At 33.2% G+C, this 21,519-nt stretch overlaps 1 protein-coding gene and 1 long non-coding RNA gene across 2 annotated transcripts in view; one reads left to right on the top strand and one right to left on the bottom strand.

Moving 5' to 3' along the window:
• Nucleotides 1-3,390: 3,390 nt before the first annotated feature.
• LOC137393347 (cysteine-rich motor neuron 1 protein-like) overlaps nt 3,391-21,519 on the top strand; it is a 55,078-nt gene continuing 36,949 nt past the window's right edge. The window contains exons 1-2 of the mRNA XM_068079855.1: nt 3,391-3,459; nt 4,092-4,214. Coding sequence (XP_067935956.1) covers nt 3,402-3,459; nt 4,092-4,214 — 181 coding nt within the window. The 5' untranslated portion in view covers nt 3,391-3,401. The remainder of the gene's footprint in view (nt 3,460-4,091; nt 4,215-21,519) is intronic.
• LOC137394690 (uncharacterized) lies at nt 7,945-18,834 on the bottom strand. Its single transcript, XR_010978349.1, has 4 exons — nt 18,747-18,834; nt 17,287-17,400; nt 11,630-11,767; nt 7,945-8,653 (listed from the first exon to the last, which is right to left on the bottom strand). It is a non-coding gene; the product is annotated as an uncharacterized lncRNA (long non-coding RNA).

Raw genomic sequence — 21,519 nt, 5'->3', positions numbered from 1 at the left:
ATAAATAATATATGTCATACAATACAATCAGCCACAAAGGAATGAAGACAATATTACCGACCTGCTGGCAGTGTACTCATAAATTGTTGTGTTGATTAAAATACAGTAATTTGTGGATGGACACAGAGTGATACTTTTTCAATCTGTTCAACATCCAGTCTGCATTCCAGACTTATCCTAGATGGGAAAGTGTCACATAAGATTAGTTTTTTTCTGGTGTAAAGCACTTCGTTAAACCAGTTAGCTTGTAAATTTAACATTATAGAGAGGAACAAAAAAGGAAGAAAAGGGGAAGGAGAGAGAGGGAGCAAGAAAAAATGTGTGTTTCTGAATATAGAAGTATTGAAACTGGAGAAGACTACAGATCAGCTGTGTCTATAACTTTGTGTAGCCCTAAAGGTAGTAAAAGTGATATATCATAATTGTAAGTGTTTTTTATATATAGAAATCTCAAATTTGGTCTGTCTGTTGAAAACTGACGGTCGTTTGCCTGTCCAGCTATAACTGCTAAAGTTTTAACAAAAAAACCTCCTTTAAAAAATCACTTTGATTGTGGATTGGAGCTCACGTCGTTCAATTCACAAGTCTACCAACAAGCGGGGGTAACCACAAGGCTAAGACATTCTTATCACACTCATCGCTATCACTGCATACTGTATATCCTTTTCACGATTGCACATGCAAGATATGCACTATTTATATTATATATATATATATATATATATATATATATATATATATATATATATATATATATATATATATATATATATATATATATATATATATATATATATATATATATATATATATATATATATATATATATATATTAATTAATACAGTGTACTCTCGGGTCACAATACCTCTATTATGAGATTTTTTTGCTTTTTTATATAGAACGTGATGTTTTTTTCAACAAACTTTTTTCTGGTGAGCTTACAAAGAGGTCAAATTTCTTTCATCAGCAAAAATCAATATTAACAAAAATTCCTCTTGAAATTAAAATTTGACAGTCGATGTACTGATTATAACAAAATAAAACAAATGTACAGTACGAATATAAAATTTTGATGATTTTTAGCAGGAGGTGTTTGCATTAGATAAATACTGTGGGTTTCTTTACCACTCTATATGATATTTTTGCCTTACGATACCAACACTGAAATGAATTAAAACTATATAATTGCATATTAAATAATTTTTCGCTTTACCATTAACATTTCTATTTTATTGAGCCATTAATTGCAAATTATTGCACATTTACATTTAAACATCTTTACAGCTGCTTTTTTTCTCTTAACTTATTCCAACAAAACACTTTTTTCATGGCATGAAATGTAATAGTTTGAAAAGTTTGAAAATCTTGATCGTTGTTTGATTTTGCTCTTGTTGTATCTAAACTGCACAAAAAACTTTTTTCATGGTTGGAAATTTGAAATTGGAAATGGTAGCTACTGTTACCAACTAAATAAAAACAAATTTTTTGTGCAAATACTTTTTGCATTTCCCGGACAATGCTGGGGATTCACTGGTAAGCATATATAAGTGCATATAAGTGTATATAAATGTTGATAATTGTGTATAAGTTTTGTAAAGAATTGTACATGTAAGTACATGTAAATAAGTATTGTGCATAATTGTATATATTGTATATAATGATATATAATTCTATATACTATATACCTAATTGTGTATATTGTGTATCTAATTGCAGATGAACGTTTTGTCTTAATTTTACTAGATTAGATGACTAATGTCAGCAGAAACTCTTTTTATAAATAGTTCTTTAATATAATATAATATTCTATCGATAATACTTTTAGCAAAAGCTACATTTGAATAGTGTGTTAATTCAGATTAAAACCACAAAATATAAGCCTCATTCGAAACACTGAAAAATTCAAATATTTTTTATTTCTAATCAAAATGTTTTGAATATACGGAGAAACTTAATCTTGCAACATTGCGGCTAGAGAAACAAAGTCTATAAACGTGTAGAAACCTAGTATAATAGACTAGCATATTTAGATTACTTGAACGTATACATGTAAGACAGCCAGCAATGCCTAAGAGATTAATTCTTAAGTTTTCCGGAAGACGAAAGCATACTTGATTGGCTTTTGTATTGAGTCAGCCCTAGTTCTCTCCCTCTCCCTCCCCCTCTCTCTCACTCTCCCTCTCTCTCTCCCTCTCCCTCTCCTTCTCCCTCTCCCTCTCCCCTTCCCATTTTCTTCCCCTTTGTCCCCCTCTCTATAATGTTAAATTTACAAACTAATTGGTTTAACAAAGTGCTTTACACCAGAATAAACCTAATCTTATGTGACACTTTCTCATCTAGGATAAGTCTGGCATGCGGAGTGGAAGTTGAACAGATTGAAAAATTGTCAATCTGTCTTTTTCCGCAAATTGCTGTATTTTAATCAACACAACAATTTATCAGTACACCGCCAGCAGGTCATTAATATCACCTCCATTCCTTTGTGACTGATTGTACTGCATGACAGATATTATTTATTGTGTTTTAATGAATGATGTGGTGTGCAAAATTATGGCAAACCTGTGTTAATTTTTTACTGAAATATCTTATTATCTTATATTTCATCTCAGCTTATCTCTGCATGCATAGAAAATTTTTGCATAATTTTAAAACGTAAATTGTAGCAAATAAATTAATCTAATTAGACCAAAATCTTTTGTTCGTTTCCACAAATAATTACAAGCTAAACTGAGCTCTAATCTTAAAACTCAGAGTAAACTTGTTTTCAATTCCTAAATCAAAGTCCTTTTCAGGTCCACTAACTTTTGCACAAAGAAATCAGTTCACATTTTCCACTTATTTCAGCAGGAGCCAATTCACAACTACCCTTAAAAGTTTCCCTATAGTTATTTTTTGTACACAAGCTATAGATATGCATCAGGTTTTTCTAGATTGATAACAGTAAAGTCAAAACATATAAAGTTTCAACTGGATATTTGAACTGCTCACAAATTCTGGATAAAAATGAGGTATAGGTTTGCTTAGTTCGGGTGATTTTCAGCACAACAATCTTTAATGAAACATAACATATGTCGTATTGTTTAGGAGACCAACATAACTTTGCACACCACTTTAAGCTATCAGTACACTGCCAGCAAGTCATTACAATCACTACTACCTCTTTGTAATAGATTGCAAAATAATATATTGAAAAACTTTATTTGTTGTTGAGCAATCAGTGACACACAGGCACACTTGTCAACCTCTTCAAGCTAAACAGGACATGCGATAATGCATCTATGAGGATGTTAACCACAAGTCGCATTATTGTTATTGTCGCCATAGCAACAGCTGATGAACGCAAAGTGTATAAAAGGAAAATACCCCGTATGTCAGGTTTTATTGAAAGAACAAAGACAACATGAGAGGCTCCGCACTACTTCTGTCGCTTGCTGTTGTTATCAGTTGCGCTGCTGCAAGTAAGTGTAGATACATTTCACAGATGATTTCCTTAAAAATTTGTCATGAATTTGCAGTTATACTAAAATTAATATTTACAAATCATTTTTTATATGAATACTGGTTTTTTATGATGTCTACTGACGGAGGTTAATAAAAGCCATTTAGTGAGTAGTTACAGTCTGTACCAACATTGTTAGAGCAGCAGCCACTTAAACTAAGAAGTGATTAAATTATGCTTAAAAGTTTTAGTAAACATGAAGTGAACCTAAAAATACCTACAATAAAATGCATTGAATTTACAAGCTGATAAAGTTTGATTTCATTAGCAATTTACCAAATAGAAGTAATAGGCTATAATCTATAATTGTCTTATTTTATAAAAAAATTGTTGTTGTTACAACCAATAAAAGAGTGTTTGATATTTAAACTAGAAGGCTTTTAATTTTTAGAGTTCAAAAATAATGTTACATTTATTTTATATTTTTCTACTAGACACTTACTATAAAATTAAATACTAGCTGATGTTGTACTTACAGTGTCTTTTCAGAAGTGTTTGTCTTTCAGAAATACTTGCAACATTTTCATACTAACATCTGTGTGTTCAGCATACACTTTGGGGTAGCTACACAGATAGTATGTACTTTTTTAGCTACTGCACTAATTACCTGTGAGTTCGCTGCCGACTGCTCTGCCAAGCTGTGCGGTCCACTGGGACCTCAGACTGACAGCAGAGGTTGTCCTTTGCGAGGCTGTCCCTGTAAAGATGGATTCGGTGAGTATTTTAAAAAGCTTTGGACCAACTGGTTCATATATTTATAATATCACAATGCTGCATTACTGGCAGTGCCAGTGAATATGTCAGCATTGTTGTCCAATTGCCTCTCTTATGTTATTGCTAGGGGCTTCTTGTTTAGTTATTTGAATAGCATTTTTAAGTTATTCAGTGATTCTATGTTTGAAATTTTCATTATATTAGTTATGCTTGTCCGTCTCAAGTTAGAGTTGAGATAAAAAGTTGCTTTCAACTGGGCTCGAACTCATGACCCTCAGCATAGTAGCCTGCACCAATCAATCCCCTTTTAGCCATGCAAATAGGTTTTTCTGATGCTTTATAGCCATACCTGATAAGCTCTCAAATCATGCAGCAATAGACCTAGAATTTGCCAGTGATTCTATTTATGTATAGATTCTTTACTATAATACTTGTGTCTATGCGCCCAATGCCAGGGTTGGAATAAAAAATGGCTTTCTATGGGACTTGAACTCCTAATACAGCTTACTCACTTGACCCACTGACACCACTGCCAATCAACCATCTTATAGTCTTACAAATTACTGCGCAGGCAAATATTTATTCTCTTTGCTTTACCGGCACACTTACAATCTCTCACACTGCACTAGACTATCAGGTTGCCAGCTTACAATAATAGCAGTGAAATGAATTAAATTAAATTAAATTACATTAAATTGTTAACAAGCCTTATAAATACTATATCTAACTGCAATATTGGATTCTGCCTTTTACCAGAAAATTTGCAGTTGTTCTCTTGTGTAGCATTAAACCATGAGTAACACTGACTATACTCATGGTACCCACTAAACATCTGAACACACATAGTTCAATCAACCTGCAGTATTGGCTATCAACACAGACTAGTTGTTCATCACATCCTTACATGACATTCTTCTTCACTGTTCTAACTGCTCATTATTTAAGATTCCATGTCTATTTGGAGGAAATATATCAAAAATTAGTTATTTAGTATGGTTGGTTGCTAATATTGAGTTTTTTTATTATTATTGGCTGTTTTCACCAAGTTAATTGTTGTGATTGGTCATTTTTATTCAAGTTCTGTTATGATTTGCTGTTTGTATTGAGTGAGCTCTTTGCTACTATTGTCTATTTGTAGTAAGTGTTATTAGCTAAGACTAAAATTAAGCGGATTGCCTATTAAAATCTCCTAGTATAAAAAAGTATGAAATGTGCAAACTTAAGCTGCAAATAATTTGATATAAAAACTGGGATTCAAATGGTTTAGTGAGAAACAGATGTCACATATTTAGTTTTTTTATAAATAAGGAATGCAGGCTTTTTATAGATGTTTTGAGACTTGAACACTTAGTGAATTTAATTTTAAAAATATTTCAATATCTATTTGAATCAAGTTGAATATTTTCATTTTTAGTTTTATCAAAAATACTACAAAAATAATCAAAGTTTAATTAAAGATGGTGCATGATTTTGATTTATTCAGATGTTAAACATTTCCTTGTCCAAAGAGCTTACTAAAACTTGAACTGTTTTTTTCAATGAGCAATGTCAAGGTCAATAGTATCACATTGCTTTTCAACACAGTTACAAAATCATGAGCATTCTGTCATAAGAAAATATCTGAACCGACTAAAGTTTGTACTGAACTTACAGATTTATCATCAAGTTTGAAATGACGGTGTAACAATGTTGACATCATATTATATTGTTCTTTTGTACTTTGCAGTACTATATGATACTGACTAGAATATTTAATATAAGTGCTATACATGTTTAATCATTTAAAATTATGAAAGGTTTTAGATAATCATAGCTTATGTCTCCAAACTGTCTATATTTAGCTGCTCAGTAAACGTGTCTGTTGCGTACCATGAGCCTAGAAAATTGACAAGCCATTATTAATAGGAATAATTAATTATTGTTTATACTCGGTACCACAAGGAAACGCATTGACGTGTCATTTCCTTCTCTGCATAGTTATTATTCATGAATGCCTTTAACTCTCATGAACTCACATTGTTTTATAGATTAGTAAATACATTGTATTTAGGATTGTCATTAGAATGCATGTGTCTATGATGCAAATGCTATGAAATGGCTAAGCCATTATAAGTGGATATTACTTTTTATTTTTTTGCACCAGCTGCTAAAATAATATTAAAAACTTGCCTCAACAGCTGCTCTCAATTTTTTTGTCTGTATCTTGAGGGATGCTCAATAATTGCTTTTAGCAACTCAAACAATCATAAGGTTGTATATATCACTGAGTGGTAGCAGCTATAATACAGTTTTTTTAAGGTTACAATCGTCATGCTTTTGAAAATGAATCGCTGTTTTTTTTCTTCAGCCTGTGTCGTATGCTGCGGTGTCGCAACTTAAAAAGGTCTGCCTTTATGGGGAATAAAGAAGATTATTACAGACTAAGCATATTGGGAAAGACAAAAACAAAAAAACATTAAAAGCGATGTCACAGCTTTGATACTATTATAGCAACTCTATTGAGAATTTATAAGTAACAAAAGATAACTCTAGCTTACACTACCAAACCATATACATATATATGTATATATATATATATATATATGTATATATATATATATATATATATATATATATATATATATATATATATATATATATATATATATATACATATATATACATATATATATACACATATATATATAGTCAAATTAGATTGAATAGGAGGCCACTTTGGAAAATATATCCACGATATAGGGCTTTCGGATAATAGGAGGCTTCTGATAGGAGGCTTCGCTAGAAACATGCTTAAACAACTCTACTCGTCATGCTGATCGCATACGTATCTATTTTGCATTTTGCATAAATTTTGCCGGAGAGTTCAACATTTTGGAAAATTTTGCAGGTTAGGAGGCTCTGTAGTTTGAAATGGAGGACCTCCCATTAGCGTAAAATTTGAAAATTTTTATACAAAATTCTGAGTTGTCTTCTCTTTTGCAAGAGAAGTTATCTTCTCATTAAATTCAGGGCCTCCTATTATGTTTTTATATCTTGAATTAGATAGTCCTAGTTCCAAGCTCTACTTCTTTTCTTTTTATATAAATTTAGCTAACTATGATATTTAGTTTGGTTCTTTTTACTTGTAATGAACCTTTATTGCATCATTTAATTTTCTATCAATTGGTTAAAAAGGCAAACTAATCCCTGAAACCCCATTTCAGGGATTTTGCCAACAGAACCTAAGAAAACCGATTTGCAGGCACATCTGTGTGTGCTTTGATCTAAAGTTTATCATACATATTATTCATAAAATTGAAAACTTATGCTTTCCCTTAATAGCTTGTTAGTGGGCATGCATGGCAAAAACAAGCACTTTGTCCATTTAAAAAAAGTTGTAATAAGTTGCAATAAAAGCTAGGATGGTATTGACATCAAGTAATTGGTATTGAAACCATCCTAGTTGTCAAATAGAAAACTTTTAAAACGTATATTAATTAAAACAGTGCATATATTCATGCTGCCAAATATGCCTAGTAGAGTCAGAGACACCCAATTTTTAAAACATAAATGTCAAACATGGGAGATTTGCATACCTGTGGCCACATTTATTACTTATACAATTTGATTTAGTCAATTCATTGCTACTGAGGCAAAACTGGGAAATATAGCATATGTGGGGCCCTTTGGATTATAAAAGGTTTCAGATAAGAGCTTTCGATGAAACCATGCAGTAACATTGAACACACTGTGCAGATTGCATGCATGTATATCTAACTCGCATTTATCAACATTGGTCAGCATATTTCTTTAAAAAAAGCCCAAACTTACTCAAAAGGAAAAAAATTGACTCTTTAAGCAACCCCGTCAAGGAGTTGAGTTTACAGAAAAGGAAAGCTCAATATAAGTACGTCAAACAAATTGCTCAAGTGAGTGCAACGGTGACAAATAAAATATTCTTAAAACACAATGAGTTTGTATAAATCTAAAAGTCTTTAGTGCAAATGGAGCGACCTATCAAAAGCAGGCCAAACAGCTGTTACATTACCAAAAGATTAAAAATCAAAGCATTCACAAGAATACCATAAAACATTTATCAACAAAAGTGGACTATTTTATTTCTGTCAAATAAAGCTGTAGAGCTTCAAAACACTGAGCTCTATAATTGTCTTGCAAATTGTGTGACCATCTCCTGGCACCTCGAGTATAATGTGTGAAGTTGTGGTAGTTGTAACTAATGGCTCTGCACAACGTTTAAAATATGATTTTAGCTAGAGATCTTAGAAGCGATTCGCAAGAGAACTTTGCTGATTGTAGACACGCCCAGCTACAGAAAGAACTTTAAGGTTGGATGTCATTCCAGTCACTGGATGCCTTTTTGGAAATTGAACATCAACTTGTTGTTTGAAGGTTAGGCAATTTAGACCACTTTGCCTCCACTGGTAAATATGCTGCTCTACCTGCAAAGAAACCAGTTATTAACCTGTTAGTATAGTTAAAAATTAGGAGAATGTTGAACACTACTCATTTTACAGACTTTCCCAAGATATCAAACCAGCTTTAAAACAATACTGACTAAAAAGTGTGCTCCATCATGTTGTTTTAGAACGCTTAGGAGATTGGCCAGAAACTTGAAGAGTAGGCTTTTGCAGCTAGCTATATTGGTGGCTGTACTAAATGTAGGTCACACAGAAGATGCTTTCCTACTGAAACTCTGCATAATTATGTTTGCCTTAAAGAGATTGCGGTTCTCACTATGTTGATGTTTTGCCTAAAAAAAAAAACTTAGTAAGCCTTAAAAAATTCTTGTTTCGATGTTGTTAACACAAGTTAACTCAATAAAAGTAAAAAACAACAAACATTATCATTAATGCTTTCTTTTAAGCTAAAGCTTTTTTGTCAAACTATTAGGTAAGAATGGTATCTTTTAAATATAAAATGTAATGAATAGTTGGGTTAAGAAAAGCTTTATTTTACAAACTAATAATTACAGCGTTACCAAGCAGAGTTGTCCTCTCGTGCACTCCAAACAAATCCTAAATATTTAGGATTATACATTAATCAATAATTATATAGATATTATTGAAATTCTTTAAATAGTTTAGAAGTTTCTATTAAAACAGATTTTCAGCTTTTGTTTACACCATTTAGTCTCTGCTTATATGATAAAGCTACTCTTTGCCATTAGCATGTCTGTGCAAATGCGCTCGTTTATAACAGTTCATCTTCGTAGACTATTTGAGATGACCAAAATAAATTCTAGCTCAGCAAAAAATTTAACTCTGATGCTCATATCAACTGATTGGACAATTAAAAAACATTCAGTTTTGAAGGTAGTAAACATGAATTTGGAGATCAAACAGAAGGTGAGGTGAATAAAAGCCACAAGAGACAGACTGCTACTTGTTGCGGCTAGCTAACAAAGTAAAATCAGTGTCTGTATGACTTATCATTTATCCATCGTCGGGAAGAGCTTGGGAGCAAGATAGATTTTGATGAGCCTAGATATCATGACATTCAGCTTGGTATACAGACGGTCCCCAACCTGCGAACGAGTTACGTTTCGAACAATTGTTTGTACAGTGAATTTGTTCGTAAGTTGCTTCAGTGCTATATTTTGTATTATAACTTATGCTTAAGGCCTACATGTATATAAGTATGTTGAAGGTTTATATTAGTATGTTTAAGGCTTGTATAAGTAACCTGTAAATTGGTTTGTACTGAAAAAAACTTTTTAATAAAATGGAGAGAATACTGTGGTGGACGCCAGGCCATGACACAGCATTTCTTATTGATTGTATGTGTTGTCCTTTTTTATTATATCGTTGTTTTAATCGTTATGCTAGAACTTATCTTTGTTGTCCTTTTTTATGTGTTGTCCTTTTATTATACCGTTGTTTCACTCGTTATGCTATTGTTATATCTGATATCATGTTATAACACTATCATTTATCGTCACTTTTATTGTTGTCATACCAACTCGCTAGCGGTCCTATTTATTCACCTTATTAGCCGGTGTTCTCACCGTTTGCCGTTAGGACGGAACAGTTGATATTACTGAATATAACAGAGCGCTCTCATTTATTTGAGCAGAGCAGATAGATGTACGCTCCTCGAATAGTGAAATTTCCTTCGCTAATAAAAAAGCTGAATGGGACTACACACACTCTCTTCTTTTTATTTATTAGTCTAGATCGTGCCAAGTAAAGGTCGGCAAACTCCTTTACAATACATACAGGAAAAATAAAAAAGTTCTTTGCGCACTGGAGATACGTTCACGCACTTATGCACTGCAACGAACTGGGCAGAGGAAGGTGGATGCTGGGTGATGCTTCTATGTAGCGCCTCTTTCTGCCGCTAATAAGTCGGTAATACCGTCGGTATTATCGATGAATATACGCGCAGACCTGTTTGTATGTACCGTTGTTTGTAACTCGAATGTTCGTAAGTAGGAAACCGTCTGTATTAACACTCCAAAGCTTTCACTGATAGATCCCCTTCAAATATTTCTGATTTCTTGCGAGGCGAATCATTTTACATATTTTTGACAAAAATGACAATCTCTAATGACAAACTAGTTTAACAATGTATTAGTATCTATAATAGCGAACCCTATGCATCTTATCATTGCTCAAGTTTGGCAAGAATGTAAGCGATATTTTTAAGGACAACTATGAAAATTTTGTTAATAATTTTGGGAACTTTCACCAACTTGACACTTTACCCTATATGGCATTACTTATGTTGGTCAAACAAAAGCTTTACATAAATTCTTTACATTGAGAGGAATTTGCGTTATAATAGGTATACATGTACATTATAGCAAAATTTGCTGTACAGCTATTCCAACCAGATAAAAATCTGACCTATGCCCATACTACAAAAAATTCATAATTTGAGTTAAAATACTTGGATTTAAGTTAGCATATGACCTAAAAGTCAATGAAAGGAACTTAAGTTTACTTTTCACATAGGAAACAAATACATTATGCTTATGAAACAATGCAAGTGTTTTGGCCTTAAAGTTTGGCTTATTTATGTATATACTTAAAAACATTACTTTTTATTTTGTGGGTTTTCACTGTCCACAAAAGACCCTGGTCCCCGTTAATCCCGAAAATTGAATGGTGACTGCAGAAAACAGCTATGACAGGCCAAACAGGATTTGGAACAAAAGGTACATTTCTCACAAACATAGATTGTAAATGGTACAAAAATGCAAGTTAAGCAATACGAGTGTCATTCAGAGTTAAAAAAAAGCTATAGCTTGTTGCATACTAATAGATACATCGTCCAAATACATATTATTGAAATTTTCGGACTAGCACAAAATTTTTCATCTCAATATTTGTAAAATACATCCAAAAAAATATTGTTTTTCACCAAGGTTCATTCTATGTCACTCAATATTTTGGTGTTTTGACACCCTAATTTACCTTCACTAAGTTCCTTTGTCCGCTCTCCTCTGACCAGAAACCTCCCCAAATATGTAAGCTTTTGTAACCTTGAATCGCCAATTCTTTAGATAACTTGTCTAGCACCAGAGTGGGTGCAGAACATGTTATAGCAACACCCTGCAATTAGTAATAACAAAATAGAAATATCACATTTTTTGAATGAATGATTTTCCGATTTAAATTAAACTCTTTTCATAGCTAATCAATTGAAAGCTCATTGCTTGCTGCAAAAAAAGGAAAAAACTGAGCAAGCAGAAGTGCATCGGATATTTTAGCTTATGACTCTCAATCCCAGCTTTGATATTTGTCACCATTGTGATTTGTAGGCAATAGAAGAACACGAGTTAAGCAATGTAAAAACTTATTCATATCCTATTAAAAAAAAGGACTTCAAATATTGAAGTGGTATTTCAAAAGCAATTACTCATTCGTAAAATTGATAGTCAGTAGTCTGACCTTGATCTGGACTTGGCTTTTAGATATTATTGCAAAGTAAAGTTTAGAGCTGGTCACCATAGGTTTTAACTGTGAGTTTCAGTTCCTATCCCAGACACTATGCTTACATATAGTCTGTACAAGTGCTATCGTCAGTGGACAGGCAACCAGAATGCAAGAACATGACAACTATAAACATGCAAGGGTGAATAGGAGCTGTATACACAATTAAAATAAAGCAGTTATTTCACAAGGCATAGTCCAATTTGTAAAACGGAATAACTAGTAAATGACATTCAACTAAATTGTTGTTGATGACAGCTCTGCACAAGCTTCAGCTAAACATTCACAGATAATAATTACATAAGAAAATACACAAACTAAAAAGCAATAATACTTAGTCAATACTAAGAATGATTATGACGTTTAAGAATATTAATCAAAATTACGTACAGTGGCACTCGCATACCGTTGTTGCTTGAAAGGTATGTTTCCAAAAGAAAATCTTGTCATTTTTCTAAAAGATTACTAATGCTTAAAGGTTGACTTGCAACAAAATTCACGCTACAGTTATTTGGTATCAAAAGATTCACCATGTCTTACTCTGTTGTGTTGCATGTGCAATATATGTAGAAATGTGATAACATGCTCTTAAAAGCTCAAAAGCGAAAAGTTAATCGCCGCCATCACGAAATTGCCGAAGATTAGAATCCCGTTCCAAAAATGGGTCAAATGGAACGTAGCTCAACAAGATGGCTTCTGTTTACACTTTCATGCAACCTCATTCATTCAAATATTTTCACAATTACACTTCACGCATTCAATGAAACGATGTCTATTGCCCTCAAGCATCTGTTTCCTCATCACTGTATTGATGTCACTTTGAGCACTGATATCTCAAAACCTACCGTAAAAAATGGTTTAATTTTTAACCTTAGCTCGAAGGAATGCATATCATCATCTGATAAGCATGACAAGCCTGTTGGTCACCTGTGATAGTCAAAAAATGCTGCGAAAATTATGCGCGCTGTTTGGCAGGAAGCATGGGTCACATGATCAGATTGCGACTAGACGATTAGATCAACCCAAAACAAAATTGTAAACTAGCGAGCATCTATATTTGGTAAGAGCCCTTTGGCGAAACCCAAAGTTTATGTCATAAACTAGTGCTACAAGAAGTTTTATATTGAGCCTTTTATGGAACTTACAATTCATGTGAGAAGATCACGTGTCAAAACAATAACCAAATCATTTTACTATGTCAGAGAAATGAATTGATTCCAATCTACGGCGGTTTCGGGATCGCGTAGATTAACTGTTTTTTTTTTAGCTTTTAAGAGCATGTAATCACAGTTCTCCATACTTTGCACCCACAACACAGCAGAGTAAGCCATGGTGAATCTTTTGATACCAAATAACCGTAATGAAATTTTGTTGCAAGTCAACCTTCAACAAGCAAAATGATAACAAGCTCCAGTACCATGCATTGACAACTTGGGCAGTTAAGTCGTACATGCAAATCAGATGAGTATTTTACGGTATTTTGGAAAGGCCAATAATTAACCAATATTTGAGTTTTCATCAAATTAAAGTACATTTAATGGGCCATTTTAGCAGCGCAAAGAAAGCACATTTCTGATGACCATTTGCACCAATTTAGGGCAGGTAGTAGGAGTGAAACAAATTGGCTCGACTTATTCTAGTCAAAAATGGATACAAGTATTAGCCAAATGAAAGTTTGTTACGGAAAGTTCTATCATAAGAACATAATTTGAAATAAATTCTATAATAAACCTCTTGCAGTTGCTTCATTTTGTCCTGCAAACACATTAAAATCTGTAATAGAAAACAAGACACCTATACAAAATCAAAACTGGTAGTTAATTTCTGTTAGTGATGACATATTTTTTATTGTAGTTCTACAATAGCACTATAAGTTCCAAACAGTGCATTAACTATTAATATGTGTCATGATCACAGAATTCATGGTAAGTCGGGATTACAAGATTTAGCAAACAAAATTTTGATTCTAGCCTAATTACACCAGATTATATGGTCAAAAAACTGAAGCACGTTTACCATTAGTGCAAAAACATAGTTCCAAGAAAACTGGTATTAAAGTTTGAGAAACGAAAACCAATGTAAAGTTTTGTTTACATTTCAACATGACATAGCAACCAATATCAAAATATTGTGATATTTATCTAGATTTCTGTACTTGGATCCAAAAAACTATGCTGAATTTAAAAATCTAAACAGATTTTAGCTGGTTGTCAAAGAAATAGCTGTATATTTATAAGAAAGTGTATTACTTATTTTTGCAGATATAAAAAACAGCTTGATTGTATCGCGATATTGGGCACACCCAAATCATCAACCAAATCTTTAGAAAATTAACAACAGTAACATATTGCACACCATCGGTCACTATATACTTCGACCTTGCAAACTCGAATAATTATTCTCATAACTAAATCTGATTATAATTTCATAAAAATTGAATAATTATTCTTATTATTAAATATTGTAGTAATCTTGTAAGAATCGTTAGGAAAATATCACCACAACTCCCTTTACTTTCACTGCTTTTGACATCAGTTAGAATACCAAAGTACTCATTACAAGCGTCCAAAATGTCAAAGTTACCTTTAAAATCGGCAAAAAAGAAACAATTATTTTTAGCGGACACCATTTTTCAGTACTTCTTGTTTAGCATAGCAGTGGTTTTAAGTTTTTTTTCGATGGTAAAATACTTTTATTGGCTAAACTGACTTCAGATTCAGAAAGATCACTCTTTGATTGGTACAGACCTACAAATTACAAAATTTGTTACCAATATTATAAGTTCAGTTGGTGCAACTTCAAAGTCGAATAATTCAACTTCGTGATTTGCGACTTAACCATGGTTTCTGTGACCGCAACCCATATGATCTACCTGCTGATAACTTCAACTCCTTTACTACCAAATGGATCTCTCTACCGCGACATAAGTGTTTCGTGAAACTTAATTTCTAAAAGAGTGTATAAATGGTTATAACTTTACACCCCAATTGTTTATTAACAATATTTTTATAGCAAGTTTGTCAGCATAAGTTTTTATGTTAGTTCATGCCCCCAAAAATATTACAAACGAGTTGTCGAGTGAGAGGGACCACTTTTCGTCCATTTTGAAATTACTGTGAGGTAAGCACAAAACTCTAGTCGGATGATTTATGAATATTATTAGTTTACATGTTAATTAATCTGATGAACATAATTACTCTCATTAGTACTATTGCTCAATAGAGTTGCTCAGTCTATAGATCTGAAGTTAGTAACCATTTATGGCTGTATTGCTTCTGAAATTACTGGTCATCAGTAAGAAGATTTCATAAAACAAGTTTTTGCAAAGCAAAACTATGCTCAGGTTGTAAACGCATTCTTATCTGCTCAACATATGCAAATAATAGCTTTTTTCGATCAGGTATAGATGTAATAAAATAACTTACTAATTAATCAGTAATCGGAAACAATTTGTACAAAAGCTTGCTAAAGCCGCATCATGCAGCACTTGGCCATACAGAAACACATTGCCAAACGAGCTGTACTATTGGTAGTTTAAGAGTTCACACTGAAACAGCTTCAACATAAAATTAAGACATAAGAAATCAGTGCAAAAACTGCTTCGTATTACATTTACTTCATGCCTTGTTGTAATTGAGCATCATACTGCGTGCACAATTAGGAAAAATGGCTGCAAGATCAAAATTTACCAAGTCTTTAATTTGTTAATGAAGCCGTGATAAAAAACAATTTAGACAATTTATGCAGAACTTAAATGCAACTGCATTTCATCAGCATTTTTATAAGCAGGCTTAGTGTAAAAAAAAACAGAGTAAGAGCCATACTACAAGTTCATGAAGTTTTGAACAAATTGTTACTTTACCCTTCAATATGTTGTAAAATGCTAAGACAAGGTTAAAAAATTATTGACGCTGTTAGAAGAGACAACGTTTCAAATGCCTCTAGATTTCATAAAAAACAGCTAAAAATGATGGCCAGGGTTCTTGAGGACACTTTTATTTGTATGAAAGATTGGTAGATAGAACATTATTACACAAACAGACAATTCCAGAATTAAAGCGCAAACATTGTGGCCATAAAGGGTAAATAAAAATTGTTTCAAAGTAAAAGCCAAAAGGCTATTGTGCCTGGTAGTGGTAGCATAATTACCATATCATTTTTCTATTGAATAACGTAATACACTTTTTATTAGAATAGAACAGACTTTGGTACATTAATTTTTCCTACATGTGATGGCTCTTATTAAAGACCTAATTTTCACCAATGAAGTGTGCCCTCAGATTAAGATGACCTTATTCATGAACCACACCGCCTATCAGAGTTTTTTAACATACACATTAATCAGCAGAAGGTTTTACGCCTAATGTTACCGACAAAAAATCTAAAAAGTGTGTTGCAGTATGAGCTTGGTCAGGTTCTCATCCTCTTTTGCTGATACAATAGGTAGCAATCAGTAGTCCATTTTCCAAAGGTTTATTTATTGCCCATTTCTAAAACCTTGGTAGCTGTAAAGGTCTAACACAGCTGTTTATTGCAATAATAAACTGTAAAAACAAAAATAATGATTCTCAAAAAACTTTGGTTGCTGTTGGCTGTTAACATGTTTTCTATTAGTTAGATGCAGGATGGCGATTGGTTTTTTCCTATTAGGTACACATATGACCGGCTAACTAATTGCCTACTCACTAATAAGAAATGTTTTGTACAAAGATTTTTTAGCGCATTGCTCTTGGTTATAAGCGTACATTGTGCTGAGCTGCACTGCGCAGCCTGTTGTACGCACTCAGTTAATGGACTAGACCAAAATCTGATTGTGTTTTAGACTTTTTCCATTTGGAAAACCCAGGCTACACTCATTAAGAAATACATTCAATCTTTAAAAAATGGTTAATATTTTAATACTTTGATATTGTATTTGTACAATTTAAATATCAATTGTACATGCCACTCCATACATGGTTATTTTGCTTCATAACTATTGTTTTACTGTTTTTGCGGATTGTCAGTGCTATAGTATTTTAGTGTAGCCAACTACCCAATGTAATGACTGCAGTCTCCAGAGCTCACTTTAGTCATCAAAGCCCAATTTAATTATCAGAAGATTAGGACTACAAAAAGTAGAGGACTCATCAACTTACCCTTCAGTTTTTCAAAACACTTGTAGGCCAATATGATTAGTTCTGTGAGAACATGATTAAAGAACAATAGTTCTGCGTGGTGAGCTCATCTTCGTTCTCCAGATTAAACAACTTCTACAAAAGAACAAAGATTTTAACATTGTATGATTAAGTTGATGAGGACTTTATGCACAGAGTCTCTGACCACCTTCAATTTGGTATTGGAAAAAATGTTGAAAGTGAGCTACCGTTAAACCTATATTTGAATGCACCTTGATTTGATTGGCACCGCTATTTGGGACCACATCAGGAGATTGCTTTGAAAATCGAGCGCCATCTTTTTAATGAACGCCAACTCTATTTGAGGAGGTAAGTTACCTTATCAGTATATGTATAGGTTTAGGTATATTTGCCTTTTGTGAAAATATAGCAAGGAGTTTTTAAGGTCCAAACACACTAGGCGATTTTATTGCAAGCGTCATGAGGGCGAATATATCGCTGGTGCGTGCATAAACACACTTGAGCGATTTACTAGCAAATGATATAATAGGCACGCTCACAAACTGCCAATAAAAATCCGTATCATTAGTTTTTTCGGAGTTGTTGATAAATTTAGGCCAGTCAAAATGTCGTCGTCTAGGCTACAACATAAACAACCTCCACATTTGTTATTAAACCTATCTCCCTTTCAAAGAGTGTACACTGCCTACACTACAAGAAGACAAAAGAAAAACGATTCTTGTATTTTTAGCTGTATTGTTTTTACAATTTTTTATACATATTTTATTTTGTAGTGGTTTTTCATATTTAATATATTAAATATTTACCATTCTCAAGATGGTCAACCGGCGCAACGATTGACTCCGGATGTTGGTTTTCAACTCGGATTTTTTTAAATTTTGTTATGATGGACAGAACTGGGAGTGCTATTATTAAATTCATGAACAATTGAGTGTTCGTTCTGAAGATGTTTCGTAACAAAATAGAAAATTGGAGCTGATGTACGTTGTTGAACATCGGTAAGAAATAATTACCCGTCGTAAAATTACATTTTGGTAAGAACTAACCAATCGAAATGCATCTCGTTAGCAATAAAGTTGTGTAGAGAAATTCTAGCTTTATCGCTCTGCATGAACACGCTGAGTGAATTTTAATTAGCTCTAACGCAATATCGCTCTAATTATCGCCTAATTTGTTTTCACCTTAAGAGAATGCTTCAGCGATAACACTTGTTCTATTGAGTCAAATATGCTACAAAGCAAAAAATTACTCTGAATTTGTTGTCGGGGATTTATAAAAACACCATTATCAGCTTTTCAAATGTCTGAACCGCCAGTACATCAGCAGTCATAATTAAACATTGTCCCAAAAACAAGCGGCCTCAAACTGCCTAAAATATCATACTAATCAAACATTCCATGTTAAGTGGAAAGAAAATGGGATAAACTACAGCATTGAAATTAAAGCACTCTCACACTCACTTCATGAACAGTTCTGTCAAAATCTTTACTGATAACTCAGCTTGCACTTTTATTCCATAAGTGCCAGAGTCACATCTAGGAGCAATAGTTCGGCTTTGCGCTAGAGGACAAGCAAGGCTAAAAGTGATAAAAATTAGATAATACACAATAAACTTTCAAGTTCAATTAGTGATGAGGGAGCAAAAGTATTCTACATGGAAGCTATTGCACACTTTAAACATGATATTTGTACCTCACAAACTCACATGGTCTTTTAGAGTAAAGTAGATGCTCCTATAACGTATACCTCCTATAGCATAAATTCTAGAAAAAGTCGGGCAATTTTGTGAAGTTTTTGCTTCGTACCGCGTAAAAAACTCCATATAACTTAAAGTGTATCATCGGGCGAGTTCTAAAGTTTGATTTGAGTGTTAGTCTGTCTCGCCACACCTGCGAGAAAAGAAAACGACATACAGCGGTGTCAGAAAGTATTTGTCCACCTCAAACCTCACTGCCCATTTTAGGTATATTTGTTGTAGTAGTCATGTAGAGGGATTGAACCCTGACAAACCATGCATCATTTAAAAGTAAATTAACATTAGATCTTGTTGACACCATCAGTAATAAAATTACGGTTAATCAGGGATCAATAATCATTTTTAGGCCAATCAATGTGAATCGGTGCTTATTAACTCATTTTCAAACGCAATATGACATTATTAATTTTCAAGTGGAATATTATCACAACAATAGAGATCCTGTTGGACAGCATGTGCAGCAAAGGTTTACAGTTTTGCTTGTTAAAAGAGGAACAGCTAGAGATCCCAGAATTCATACCAGCGTCAACATCAACCATGGATAAGAAATGTGTCAACAACCTCATCATTCGCCTGCATACGATGGGCAATCTGAGCAATAGAAAAATAGCGAAGAAGCTTAGAGTATTTCAATCTAAAGAAAATTAAGTGGTAAAGAAATGAATGCAGCATCAAACCACCAAAGATCTACCACGATCAAGGCGTTTGAAAAAACCAGCTGTCCAACATGATTGCTGGTTTCAGATTATGAACACTCAAGCGCTCGTGAGGCTTGTTCACACCATGCCTAAGGCTGCAGAATGGTTATAGTCTGCAAAGGCTACCAGATAAAATATTGAAATGCAAAACAACCCCAATGGCTTTTTTCTGGGCCCATAACAGTACAAGACTGTTATTTTCAATTTAGAAAATAATTAAAGAAGAGATAATAACGAAATTTGCGATGACATATTTTCTGGTATGCAGTGTGAATTAGTAGGCAGCGGTTGATACAATAGAAGATATTTGGCAATTTTAAAATCTAGTTATTTCTATTTTTCAGCTCATTAGGATTGTTTTGATACAGGGTTTTATGTATGCAGTGCAAAATATTTCCAAATTATGATGAATTTATTGCAGTGCTACACTTACTTAAACAGGCGGACAAAGATTTTTTCCCAACACTGTACATAAAGCATTATACATATAATACATACAATTTCCATGACATTCTGACTCTTGTGATAATTTGTCTGAAGTGACAACGGAACAGAGAATAGGTACATATAGCAGTGCAATTGTTGATAAATACTTTAAGGCTATTGGTCGGTGCATCTGAATGTCACGAGTTGGAGTTGCAATCTTGAGCTCTTAAGAACGAATAGATGACGAAAAGGTACTATCGCTTTTTTATAGTGAAACTTTTTTTCTTAGTCAATTGTTGTAAGTCGCTGTCGCGTCAAACTATGCGCTCTTCATCAAATTATAGTCAAATTACCACAATCATGGTCTATTAAACCAATGAGGTTGATCATGAAAAGTTGTCGATGAAAACCAATAATACAGTTAAGGCACCGCCAATACATTCAAAAGAATTTAAGTCGGATTCTCACATGAGCGAGTTTGGAAAGGTCCTGAAATGGTTTAGACAATTTACATGTATGTTAACATTCTTATAATGAAAAATCCTTATCATGTAAACGTTCCTAGAACTGATCATCTCATTTTAGCCGCGCCTACTGTACAGTCATGTCTGATATGAGAACAAAATGCATTCTGGGACAAAGGCTCGCAAGTTAATTTTCTTAAAGTCCTATCTCAAAAATGTTTTTTATATAAATTAACTAAAGATAAATTATTGTGTTGCCATCCTCTTAAAAACTACCAATAAGAGATATTACAATGAAAAAATACATGATTTTATCTATTCATGCTCTATACCCATGCCCCCAAGGCTACAAATACCTAGGTAAAGGTTATGGTCTGCATTAAAATGTAGCAGTATTATGCACAACATAATTTTGAGTAGTGGCAGTATGCAGCAGTCCATACAGTAGCATACCATATGGAGTTCTTACCTTTCAGAGAATCATAGCACTAATGATTGTGAGAGAGACCTGATGCAACACGCTTGGTACGCTACACTTTTGTGGCATCGCATAAACAAACTTAAAGTATAAATTTAATATAACTGAAATCAACTTAATAAAACATTCTTGAAAAAAACGTTCTGATCTTATATTAGAGCTAATTCTATTTTTTCTTCATTTTAATTTTTAAATCATCTCTTCCTGGCTGGAAACTTCTCGATTTGCTTATACTCTCATTTCCAGCCAACCTTTTTAAAACAAATCTGAAGCAGACCTGACGGGAAAACCAAGCGATGTAGTTTCCGTAACTGGCCTTTCGCATCTTTGGGCATTTAGTGATACATAAAAAACCACCTTGCAAGCTCGCATCTCTAATTTTCTAGAATTTCAAGGCGAAAGTGGGTAGTG

The sequence above is a fragment of the Watersipora subatra genome, chromosome 4, assembly GCF_963576615.1.
Source record: "Watersipora subatra chromosome 4, tzWatSuba1.1, whole genome shotgun sequence".
Taxonomy (NCBI): domain Eukaryota; kingdom Metazoa; phylum Bryozoa; class Gymnolaemata; order Cheilostomatida; family Watersiporidae; genus Watersipora; species Watersipora subatra.
This window is presented reverse-complemented; position numbering and strand designations above follow the sequence as displayed.